This window comes from Antedon mediterranea, chromosome 1 (assembly GCF_964355755.1).
Source record: "Antedon mediterranea chromosome 1, ecAntMedi1.1, whole genome shotgun sequence".
NCBI classification, from domain to species: Eukaryota; Metazoa; Echinodermata; class Crinoidea; order Comatulida; family Antedonidae; genus Antedon; species Antedon mediterranea.
In genome coordinates, this window is record NC_092670.1 from 11,256,710 (window position 1) to 11,269,358 (window position 12,649).

The 12,649-nt window shown below is 32.2% G+C and overlaps 1 protein-coding gene across 1 annotated transcript in view; it reads right to left on the reverse strand.

Moving 5' to 3' along the window:
• The window catches only part of LOC140041517 (dynein heavy chain domain-containing protein 1-like), a 131,686-nt gene that overhangs the window by 101,508 nt on the left and 17,529 nt on the right, over positions 1-12,649 (reverse strand). The window contains exons 25-43 of the mRNA XM_072087641.1: positions 12,219-12,548; positions 11,629-11,763; positions 10,911-11,006; positions 10,557-10,688; positions 9,907-10,138; positions 9,142-9,544; positions 8,814-8,962; positions 8,174-8,311; positions 7,593-7,858; positions 7,250-7,382; positions 6,766-6,878; positions 6,349-6,453; positions 4,941-5,118; positions 3,674-3,861; positions 3,144-3,281; positions 2,800-2,956; positions 2,019-2,290; positions 1,323-1,490; positions 562-708 (exon numbers count right to left, since the gene is read on the reverse strand). Coding sequence (XP_071943742.1) covers positions 562-708; positions 1,323-1,490; positions 2,019-2,290; positions 2,800-2,956; positions 3,144-3,281; positions 3,674-3,861; positions 4,941-5,118; positions 6,349-6,453; positions 6,766-6,878; positions 7,250-7,382; positions 7,593-7,858; positions 8,174-8,311; positions 8,814-8,962; positions 9,142-9,544; positions 9,907-10,138; positions 10,557-10,688; positions 10,911-11,006; positions 11,629-11,763; positions 12,219-12,548 — 3,480 coding nt within the window. The remainder of the gene's footprint in view (positions 1-561; positions 709-1,322; positions 1,491-2,018; positions 2,291-2,799; positions 2,957-3,143; positions 3,282-3,673; positions 3,862-4,940; positions 5,119-6,348; positions 6,454-6,765; positions 6,879-7,249; positions 7,383-7,592; positions 7,859-8,173; positions 8,312-8,813; positions 8,963-9,141; positions 9,545-9,906; positions 10,139-10,556; positions 10,689-10,910; positions 11,007-11,628; positions 11,764-12,218; positions 12,549-12,649) is intronic.

Genomic DNA, 12,649 nt, shown 5'->3' on the forward strand with positions numbered 1-12,649 from the left:
AGAAGAGACAAAAACAGAAAATGTTCTTTTTTTTTCAAGAATACAAGTCAAGTTGACATCTTGGGAATGATTCAATATGATAACAAACACATTAAAATACTATGAAATGATTTAAGTTGTGCTTTAAGACATTTATGATCTGAAGAATTTTCAAACCCTTTGACTGATTTAAATGTATCCTGTTCTGATTGGCTTCTACTCTGAATGTTCAATACCCTTGGGCCACAAAACTGTGAGCTTGTTAAATAAATCATCATAAAAGTACTGTTTTACACAAATTTGTGCTCCAAATGCTTTCACATTTTGTGGTGGCTTAATAATGACAATTTAGACACTTAATCTTCCAAATTGGGTTTTATTTAAAATTTGAAAACAAATCTTTTTGCAGGCACTGGTACTGCCATACTTGTTTATATTAATTAGATGGTTGAGTGTATGTGTGAATGTACAAGACATTCGCAAGAGCATAGTGGCTACAGCTGAATACACAGAGATGGTCAGAACCATCACAGTTTTTAAAAAGTTTTTTTAACGCAATTTTTAATTATTTTAAATATTTACCTGTTCAGTTGTAAGAACGGATGCGTAGAGAACAGTAAGGTTCACTGGGTTATAGCAAGCATAATTGGATGAACTTGAAACTGCTTCACCCTTACGAAGGATCCGATCCATTGTAGAGGAACGCTGTAATACTGGAGAAATCTTGCCCTAAAAATAAATAATATACTTATTAGGGGAAAAAATACCTGCTTATTGCTGGCTGTCACAAGCCTAGTGGCACATCCTACATCCTAGTCTGACATGGTCAGGAATTAAACACAGAACTCATATATTATATCATTATTTCACCTGACAAACATAAACATGAACAGAATAAAATGTAAAACAATGAGGCAGGATTTATACTTAAATGTAAAGAAAAAACAATCGAGTGACTCTTCACATTAAAATACACAAATAATAAAATTATTAAAAAGTTAAAATGTTCAAATACAATGTACACACTTCAGATTCAATTGATTCAATACAATAATTACAAATTTAGCATCAAGTTGAAGAGTTAACATTTACTATATGTTTTTTATGTTCAATTTAAGATTTTTAGGCAACAATAATACTAATTTCATTTCTTTCTTCCATAAAGAGTAAAAAAGAAATGAAAACAAGACAATCATGAAAAAAAAAACAATCAGAGAGGAAAACAAAGAAGTCAACTGAATAACTATTGAGTGATTCCTGTACATAAATATAACACAATACTAATCTAAAATAGCTTTTTTTTAAACTTAAAACAAAGTGCAGAATAAGTAAACAAATCTCACCTCAGTTTTTGTAGAATAGTGTGATTCCTGTGTACTTGATGTATACTCACTGTGCAGCTTGTTTAACGTTCTTGCTAGCATCTGATAACAGACTGTTTTCCCTGAACCAGCTGGACCCAACAAGATGGTGCCAATGGATGTCTGTAGGTTTTTGTATAATTCTAAAACCTGCCAAAAGAAAAAAAAAAGTGATAACTGCACAGATTCCTTTGACCAGAAATCATCACTACAATAATAACAACTCTTAAAATTAAAAATCAGTAGTAACCAGTGGCATAAAGAATACTCTATCTGTGGTATTATAATACATACATATCTATATAATATCTTAAACTCTGTCTACACTATCAAACTTTATGTGACAAAAAAATGTGATGTGCCCATATATGGAGACGATGATGTCATATCACTACCATATTTGGGAATATCACTACCATATTTAGGCACATCACACTTTTTTGTCAAACTAGTTTAATAGTGTAGACAGAGCATTAGGCATCAATGTAATATTATACAGTACCATTTCAGGTACTATTTTTCAACTCCTTGGATTATGTTCATATATTACAAAAATGAATTGTTAGTTACTGTAAATCAAACATTTTATTGCTAAATAATATATAATATAATATTTTGTTATATACTTTATTTATTGTATTGCTTATATTTCATAAGGAATAAGGTCTGCTCTTTCACCTTTGACACATGTTGTGGAGTGGCTTGAAGTTTATCTTCAACAAACTGACTCTGTACAGCATCCATCAACACTGGATCATGTTCCTTAGCTGAGTTTGGCAGACTACTTTGGGGAAAGATACTTCTGAGTATGTTCTTAACAATCTGGGTTTCTTGCATGTTGGTTAGACGTGGAGTGAGACACATCTGCAAACTGTGAACCAGTGCTGTTTCTTGGTGTTGGTCTTCATTTTGTTCAAAGTTACTGTAGTCTATTGATTCAACTGAACCACCTTTTAAACAATAAATAAAGACTTCAAGGATGACTATAGAGGCAGCAAACTTTCATATTCATTGTGTGAATGTACCTCAAATAGCAAAATACATGCAATGTGCTAAAATGTTAATAACAATGTAATTTAAAAAAAAAAACTACAATCCACTTTACATCACCTCCATCACATCACCAAATGGCAACTATTTTTAATATAAACATTGTTGGGGTCTTCACACAGTCTCACAGACTTCACATTTTTTTTAAAGAAGAGCTACCATTCTGATTCAGTTTATGAGATCACATTGGAATCTAAACTCAACTATAAGTTTAAATTAATCTCTGATTTAATTTATCTCTCCTCAAGACAAATACATCTCTAACACATACTACATATCTATACATGAAAAAAAAGATAGTATCTAATCTCAACTATAAGCTCAAAGTAATCTTTTATTTGATTTATTATTTCTCTCCTCAAAGTCAATTACATCTCTCACCAACTCTACCCTTACTACATATCTTTACCTGAAAGAGATGATCTATTAGGCAGTCCTTTTGTCACTGAAAAGTCATTTGTAGCTGGTAACTGTACATATCCTCTCTCATGTTGACTGGTAGCAGCTAGCCTTAAAGCTGGTTTTAGAGTTCCCAAGTTGATATGATATTCTGGCCTGTGAGGGAGCTACATAAAATATACATATTAGATTATATTATAACTGAAATTTGCATCGTTGAAATTTGTATTATTGTTGAAGGGGAAACGTCTATAAATGGGTTGTTATGGTGTCCGCTGACATTGTGCAACCGATTGTCTTGATCAATATTTTCTTAATAAGTACAGTTTGTAAACTAATGTAGTTAATGTACACCTGGATTTCAAGACGATCTACCAATGTTGTTATCTTGTCTGCCAATGTTTTTGCTTCATTAAAACCATTGCAAATTAGCATCCCTTCAAGAATAACACCAATGTCTGGTTTTATTATAGAAACTGGACGCATCAGTACCTAAAACAAGACAGTAGAAAAAATTTATAATTTATCTTGAATCATATCATAATCATAAGTTTTTTCAAACATATAATACAGAGCATGTACGTAACAATAATCATTAGTTTTAGATATAAAAAAACAAAGAAAACATAAAAAAATTGACACATGTGATGTCAATACAGGATGCCTTACATACAAATAAATGCTACAATAAAAACATTTCACATTCCAATATACATTTTATATCCCACATGAAATTCCCATGGTCTGATGGGAGAATTGTTTGTTGAGTGTTTGTTTGTTTTCCACACACATCAAATAATGCATGCATGGTTTATTAGCCCATCTACCCCACTATCTTCCAAGGATGTATTCAAGGGAGGCGTTAGCTTGCATTTACTACTCACCCTTAAGTTTTGTGGTATATCTGCTTCTGTGTGTCGTGAGGTATTAACCGTCATAAAGCAACCGAAATTGGCATTGGCTTTAACTAGTTGACCTCCAAGGGTCAGATTTCCAAGATAAATTGGTTTGTATTTCCATTTCTGAAGTTGTTTAAAACCTTTGACTGAGCTATACTCATCATCATCAGCTGCTATTAAAAAAAATGATTTAATTGTATAAATTAAGAACATTCTAAAAATAAATGTAATTTTCTATAACCCAAGTTGATCATAAAATATAGTGGTCTTGAGCTTGCAGGATACAGAAATGGAGGGCTATTATATGTTGTCTGGTGAATGCCTTGCAAGTTGCAAGTTCATTTATACAACCATACAGTCAGTTTAAATAGTAAAATATAACACACAAATTTAATATAATTAATTAATACTATTGCTTCAACATTTTTAAAGACAAACAATTTTAGTCTGGAGCCTCACATTTATGATAGAGCCGTTTTTAAAGCTCAGGTACAGGCATGAATTTTAAATTGTACATAAATCAAATATTTGTAACAGAAATCAAGACAAAACAACATGAATTTCCCTTAATATGGTCAAAATACAAAATTTGGCAATATTCTGCCATAAAAACCAGGAAGACCTTTTTTCAGTAGTTAGGTAGTTAACCTATGTAATAACATGTCTGGTGACTCCCTAGAAGGTGAAAAAAGATGGTGGATATACGGTGGATAAATTGTTGCTATAGCATGAAAATAAAAATATAAAGTTGAATAAAAATATCAGAAATGTAAAATTCAAGTTATACTACCTATATTTAGTCATCTGATAACATTTTTTACCGCACCGTTTAGTTTTCATAGCTTTTTAAATTGCCTCTTTATTTACAAAATTTGTGTACAAAAGAATAGAGATTTTACTGTGTAATTTGAACTATCCCCTCACTGATAAGAAAGTGCTTATTTTCAACAAGCTTGTGTGACACAAATAAAATCCCAAAAAATTATGAAACATAGGGGAAACTATAGATCGATAATTATTGGAATGTATGATCAATAGAAATTTTTTGCCCGTACCTGGCCTTTAAGGGTTTTTTTAAATACCAAAATTTAAAAAAAACTCTGTCATTCTAGGAACACACTAAAAACTAATACATTGTAGTAATTATACTTAAACTTATACAAACATAACATAATAAAAAACAATTGGATGACAAGTAAATTAGTCTAAAGATACAAATAGGTCAGAGTAGTAACTGATCTTTATACTTTACCATTATCATAATTATCTTCAAACAGAGGTATGGCGTTTGAAGCATTCTCATAGTGGAGCTCAGGATCAATCAGCGATGTCTTGCTAATAGAATGTCGCCTCTGTCGCAGATGAGGCATATTCTCAGCCCAGTTGCTTCCAGATAATGTATCTTTAAATTTTACCTTTTTTCCAGTTTTCTATTGAAATATAAAAAGAAGTATGCAAATCTCAGTTGGTGAACATCAGTTTTAAATGTAAACAATGTACACATGTAAACAATGTAACAACGTACACATGTAAACAATATAAACATGTCAACAATGTAAACATGAAAACAATGTAAACATGTAAACAAGGTAAACATGCAAACAATGTAAACAATGTAAACATGTAAACAATGTAAACATGTAAACAATGTAAACATGCAAACAATGTAAACATGCAAACAATGTAAACATGCAAACAATGTAAACAATGTAAAAATGTAAACAATGTAAACATGCAAACATGTAAACAATGTAAACATGCCAACAACGTAAACATGCAAACAACGTAAACATGCAAACAATGTAAACATGTAAACAATGTAAACATGCAAACAATGTAAACAACGCAAACATGTAAACAACGTAAACATGCAAACAATGTAAACATGTAAACAATGTAAACATGTAAACAATGCAAACAATGTAAACATGCAAACATGTAAACATGTAAACAATGTAAACATGTAAACAATGTAAACATGTAAACAATGTCAACATGTAAACAATGTCAACATGTAAACAATGTAAACATGTAAACATGCAAACATGTAAACATGTAAACATGTAAACATGTAAACAATGTAAACATGTAAACAATGTCAACATGTAAACATGTAAACAATGTAAACATGCAAACAATGTAAACATGTAAACAATGTAAACCTGCAAACAATGTAAACATGTAAACATATAAACAAAGTAAACATGTAAACAATGTAAACATGTAAACAATGTAAACATGTAAACAATGTCAACATGTAAACAATGTAAACATGTAAACAATGTAAACATGTAAACAATGTAAACATGCAAACAATGTAAACATGTAAACAATGTAAACATGTAAACAATGTAAACATGTAAACAATGTAAACATGTAAACATGTGTATCAACATGTAAACAATTTAAATATGTAAACATGTAAACAACAACATCTTTTGATTAACCAAATCCATTTATTATGAAAATATCTATATTTCTATTAGATATGATGCAAAACAATTAGCAACCAATCAAAGCTCAGGAAATCTGTTATATGTGTTCATAACTGCTCATCATGCGAATAAATTAATTCATTTTAGGGAAAAGAGATTGTTGTCAGATTTATTGTATATCAGATGGCGTCTACAAGAAAGTTTGTCAACTCTGATAGAGGCTACCTTTATTATAGCTGAGCTAGTTGTGTAGCTTTTGCAAAATCCAGGATCTGGTAATTGTGAGCTGGAATGTAGAGTAGTGAGAGAGTTTCTTCTCACAGGCTTGGACTAAAGCAGGAGAAAATTGGAATTTTAAGAGAATATTATGAGAAAATTCTAATAAAACTACATTCTTTATTAAAAAAATATGCCTTTATTCCTTCCACATTAAACAAGAAATTATATATGCAACTCAGTAAGAGTATGCAATTCTGTAGTAAAAAATTAGAATAATATTAAGAGAATATTAGGAGAAAATTCTGATAAAACTACATTCTTTATTATAAAAGTATGTTTTTATTCCTTCCACTTTAAACAAGAAATATTTCTTACAAAAAATGCCGCTCGACTTTTGAACATAACAGTTTTAATTATTGTTACCTTATCAAACTTAGATGTACCACGTAGGTCATACTGACTACACTTTGTGTTGCTTAAAGCCCTGTAAGCACTTAGAACAAAATTCAGCTGCTGGGCAAGTACAGACATAAAACCTGCATTTCATTTAAAAAGTAAAAGAATAATATATTAAATAATAATGAACTTCCGATTGCTTGTTTTTATCTGTGGTTATTGCATGTTAACAACAGTACAGATAGGCATATCTTTCTGTATAACCCAAGTGCTTGGACTATGCATTAATTTACAGCTGAATACTACTTCTAAAATATGTCTGAGACTTGTGTATTGTCTGCTGTCTTTGTCAAATGTATAGAAGTGTTATTGCCTCATTCTTCAGAAGGATACAAAGGGTTTGATCTATGCAAAGTATTGGAATGATACTACCCTGTGGCAGTCATCTAAGGTGAAATATCCAGACCTACTTCGGTTTCAATGTTAAATTGAGGACACATTTAAAACTTACCTTGAGGTACATTGTCAACATCTTCAAACAGAAACCAGGATCCAGACTTGACGGCACCTTTTAGCACCTGTATAATATGCTGCATGCTGTTTGCATGACAACTTGTAAAGCTAAAAACATGGCGACCCATTGACTAAAAAGAAAACAAGAGAACAATTAAATATGCAACTAATCATCTTATGAATGATCACATAAATGATACTTATGCTGCAGTGAGTCTATTGAGGGAGATTAATTTAATATAACCTAACTACTGGTACAGACCGACTTAACCAATAGGTAACTAGTTTATATCTGCCCAAAATAATGTAACTTAAGTGAAAAGAAATGAGGGGAAGAATACCTGTCCAAGATCATGAATTAATTCAGTTTTCCCTGTAGCAGTTGGTCCAATCACAGAGCCACATTGAAACCTTTTGATTGCCATGGTTAATCCAAGTTGGCACCTGTCTGTAAGCGGTGTGCATACTGCTCGTAAACTTGGGCCTATGTACTCATGGTCGTAGTTAAACACATTACCCATTTGCTGTACTGTGCACTCACCAAACACATAGCTGGAGGTTACTTTGATAGAAGATCTTACACCAAGTGCAGGCTTACTTTTTGAATCTTAAAAAAGTATAAAAAGTTTATGCAATAAACATTTTTATTTGCTTAATTAAAACGGGAAATGGTAAAAATAACTTTTAAATGTTCCGAAAAATTTGGAAGAAATAAATACCTAAACCAATTGAATCACAACTTTGAACACTTATCTCTGAAAATTATGTTTTAAACTTTATATTACTTTAATGTTTATGATAATTAAACTCTTATAAGCATATCATATTTTGTCAAGGACAAAACTGATACAATAAACACATGCAAAAATATCCATGTGCTTTTGTGTTTTTTCAAATGGAAAAATAAAGCTGTATAACTTACCAATTAAAGAAGGAAAGTTAGAATTGGTCAGCTTTCGAGATGGCTTAGCACATAAGACCTGTTGCCAGATCATTTGATGTTTCAAAACACTCTCCCACTCAAAGCACCGTTTTGAAATCGATGGTAGTGACAAAAGACCTAAAAAATAATTTGAACATTATAAATCTTTTTATATATTATTTTTATAATTCATGATTTATTTTAATGAAAAAGAACATTAAATTTGGACTTACAAAGTGTTTTTATTAGCACATTTTTAGATGATAGTTCAAAGTAAGGACTACAGATAGTTTTATACCACAGAAACGCGCACAAGCTAATTTTTTGTTTTTTTCTCCAAAATCTGGACTCTCTTGAAATCAGAAGTATCTGAATGTGATAAAGGTTTTAAATGTTGTCAAATGTATTAGGAAAAAAGGTACATTTGGCCTAGTTTTGGTAGCACTGTAGACTATGTGTTAATGTATCTTTATTGGAAATGAAAGAAGCTGTAAATCTCTCATCATAATTTGATGGTCTTTAGATGAAGAAAGATCTCCATTTATTTAAATGGATGACTAGCAATGACAGTGGTATCATCTCTCAAAACATTTAAAACATTTCATAACAAAAATAACTCAGAACTGAAAAGAACTATTACCTTCAGTTATGCGCTGTTGATGAATAGTTAAGGCAATCAAGTTTTTCAGCAACAGCTGCAAACGACTTCTGGGATCAAAACTTAAATTTCCGGCTGAGTTTCCATTTAGGATAGTCATATATTGTTGTATTTTACTATCCAAACTTTCCCTAGTTAAAATAAACAAAAAAATTAAAAGTTTACAGTATCATAATTTAATGACTGAACTTCAAGAACGCATACTGTAATGTAAATCCACTCACAGCCATGATTAAAATGATGATGATGGCAAAGATAATAAGATAAAAGTTTATGATAATAAAATAATAAATGACATCAAGTAACATACCTTATCTTGAGTAGGCATCCTTTATCCTCTTTTTCCAAAGTTTGTCCAACATTTCTCTCCCAATTGATCGCCTCCGTCACCAGGACACTTTGAGCCGGGAAGCGCAGTAGCCAATGTTGGAAGCTTCTCATGACAGCATTCTTAAGTTGCGACTCCTCTTTACTCTTGCTCTCTTTAGTTTCCTCAAGAACAGACAATTCCTCAAGGATCTTCTCCGGAGCAATGCCATCTTTTGACAATCTGGCTTCCATGCACATCTGAAGAAAGTTCCCCATACTGCTCTTGAGATTCTGTTCCAGGCACCTAAACCAATCTGCGATATCATTGGTTGATTCAACAGCTGATATTAGAGGTGTACTTTCTCCATGATGGCCTTTGATACCTATAACTTCCAATTTATGAGCTGTAAAGAAACAAAGGGACTTTGAACATCACCATATTGTTGCCAGTAACTAGGTAAAGTCAAAGTTTTCATTATTCTTCTTTATACTGGGTTTACTCCCAGAGGGCCCAGTATACAACTAACAAAACATTTAAAAATACAGAAAATACAAATGGCACCACCACAAAAACTAATCAGAAACCTATCAACAGCTCACTCTCCAAAACCAGAGATATCGTAAGATCTGGATAAACCAGATATTTTGAACCTGTCAAAGGTGTCTACAGTAGTATTAGGAGATTGCAGTCCTGGCAAGATCGATTTTTGAATACTATAACTATTAATGTTCAAACACAATTTAAAAATCATAGATAATTACTTACAGTGAAGGTGCATATCCAACATGGTTTTTATGGTAGCTGCTGCACTATTTGGTACATCAAACCTAAGTGCAGTGATGCCTGGAAACAGCTTCTTCACGTAAGGAACCCATGCTCGCTTGTCCCGCGTTATAGTCAGTAACACTATAAGGTCATCATCGCTCATGAAATACAGTCTTGGAAACCTGTCACGTATTTCATTAAGATGCTCACGTAGATCTTTTATAATGTCATCCTACGAAGTAAAAAATTATTTAAACTTTTCATGTAAATGTAATCATAATCATCCTCATGTTGAAATAGAAACTGATGAAAATTAGATTAAGCCCTCTACAGACCCACGGCAGCAGTGCAGCTCCTAGAATGACAAGCACAAAGGGTGATGATCTAATTTTTCAAATTCTTCAGTTGTTATAACATGGACGGCTTTATGTCCCTTCCGAAAGAAGCAATGAGAGCAAAGTATACAAATAATATGGCACAGACAAACACAAACCTATGCCTCTATCAGGCTGGTCTCATCCCTTACCATTTCACTTTCTTAAGATCTATGAAAAACCTGATTTTCCCCAACATTGCTTAACTTTGGTGATCTTAAGAGAACTTTATTTTAAGTCAATACAATGATTTTGATTTCATATTATTATACCAACCTGATCTTGAATCATACTCTCAAATCGTTCCCTCAAAACATCTCCTTGTAAATGTCGTCTATTTTTTTGCCCAACACGTTTGTTTAAAATTGAAAGAACTTTGGGATCACCAACAACACTCTTCATTACTTCCTAAGAAATATTAATATATAAATGGTTTAAATATATATTGAACATATCAAGTAAATGTTATCTAAGTGTTTATATATCATTCTTCTCCAGGAAGATGTATTTTGTAGGCATATACATGTGCTACTCTTCTAACGTGGATGAATGATGTACATTGTAATTATGGTTTGAAGACCTATCTAATTGATTGAATTATGGCGTAAAATTATTAGACTGTACATTTACCTCATATCTAACATTGACACTATTGAATTTAACTGCTTGTTTATGTAGACGGCTGCAAAATTTCTCAGAGCTAAACAGATTGCTTAAGTATAACCACTGAAATAAATTAAAATAGTATCAAATTTGCACATGAGATATTGATGAATTGGCAGTTTTATTTATCTTTATTAAGAATGGCTTATACAGCCCCATCGAAGGAACTAGAAAACAAAATTCAAATGCATACAAAAACATAAATACCGAAAATTCAGAACAAAGGTATAAGCATCTACATTTCTATGAAAAGTGGCCTATCCAGTTCCAGTAAAGGGACTATAAAGCGTGGATCCCACTAGCGACGCAACACAAGGACGAAACGCAACGCAAGTGAATTGACCAATCACAAGCGATGGGTTATTCGCTTGTGATTGCTAACTGTCTATAAATTCGCTTGTCATTGGTTAAAACGCTTGCGTTGCGTTTACGTCCTTGCGTTACGTTCTAGTGGGAACCAAGCTTTAAGAGCCCTGACAAAACATATAAAATATTGATAATAAGTACTAAGGTAAGAATATAAATATCTGTACAAAATAAAATGAAAATTAAACCATGTTTCTACTTGTTTGTCTACAATTTAATCAACACACAACATAAAACAAATAGAATTCATCAACAGATCTTAAATTAAAGAAGAAGAATGTAAGTTTCTTCAATATGCAGAAAGCTATACAAATCTTACTTTGTGTTGTGTTAGGGTCCACAGGTCAAGAAGTTCATCAACTTGTTGCAGATTATGGCTCCAAATCTCGGCTTCTGTTTTCAATTCAGACAAGTGAGGAGACACTAGCATAGACTGAATAGTCACCCTACTGTCCTGTAAACAGAAACATATATGAATTTTGAGACATATGGGATGTGGTACACACTACACTACAACACTATGTATAGTAGGCCTACCACACACGCTTATGATGCTAATATACATTATAGTAGTTCGACTCAACCTCACTCTAAAATATAACTGAATGAATTGGCGCTCTAACTATGCATGTGGTACTGTATGAATCACATTGTATTGTATAGCGCGTGGACCTATTATATACAAAATATTGTTTTCCCTTCATGGTTCTAATAGTATCCACTTTCAGTATTGCATTGTGGGAAGTGCCAGAAATTGTTTTCCACACTTTTATGATATTGTATAATATTCTCATTTCAAACTTTAAATTTCTACTTTTGCTTTTAAGATAAATGTGCTTATATTTTTTTGTTTTTTAAGAATGCTGGAACAACTAGCACAAGTTGATGGTGTGTTTTAAAAAGATATACCTCAAGAAGATACTTTAATTCCTCAATGGCAATCAATGTATACATGTCCACTTCTGTCTTTAATATTGATGATGAGCCTTTGTTCTGTTGGCTGCTGTACATCTGCTCTGGGATATGTTTAGCAAGCTTGAACTCCTTCTCGTCCCACACTTTGCGGATCTGTTTCAGCTTTGTTTCCAGGGTGAATTCAGCAAGAGCCCCGTTACATATTGTATTCACCTGGAGGCTGTGCTGGCTTAAGTTAAAAGACAGTAGTTCTGCAACGGTGAAGTGTTGCCCTGGAATGTATGTCTGGCCCAGGCTTACAAACAGAGCTTTCCAGTGCCTTGGCTGTATACAAAATATTATTGTTAATGAAATAATAGACAAATTAATTAAATCGATGATGAAATATTTCCAACTTGATTTGTTCATCTTCACAATGTAACATT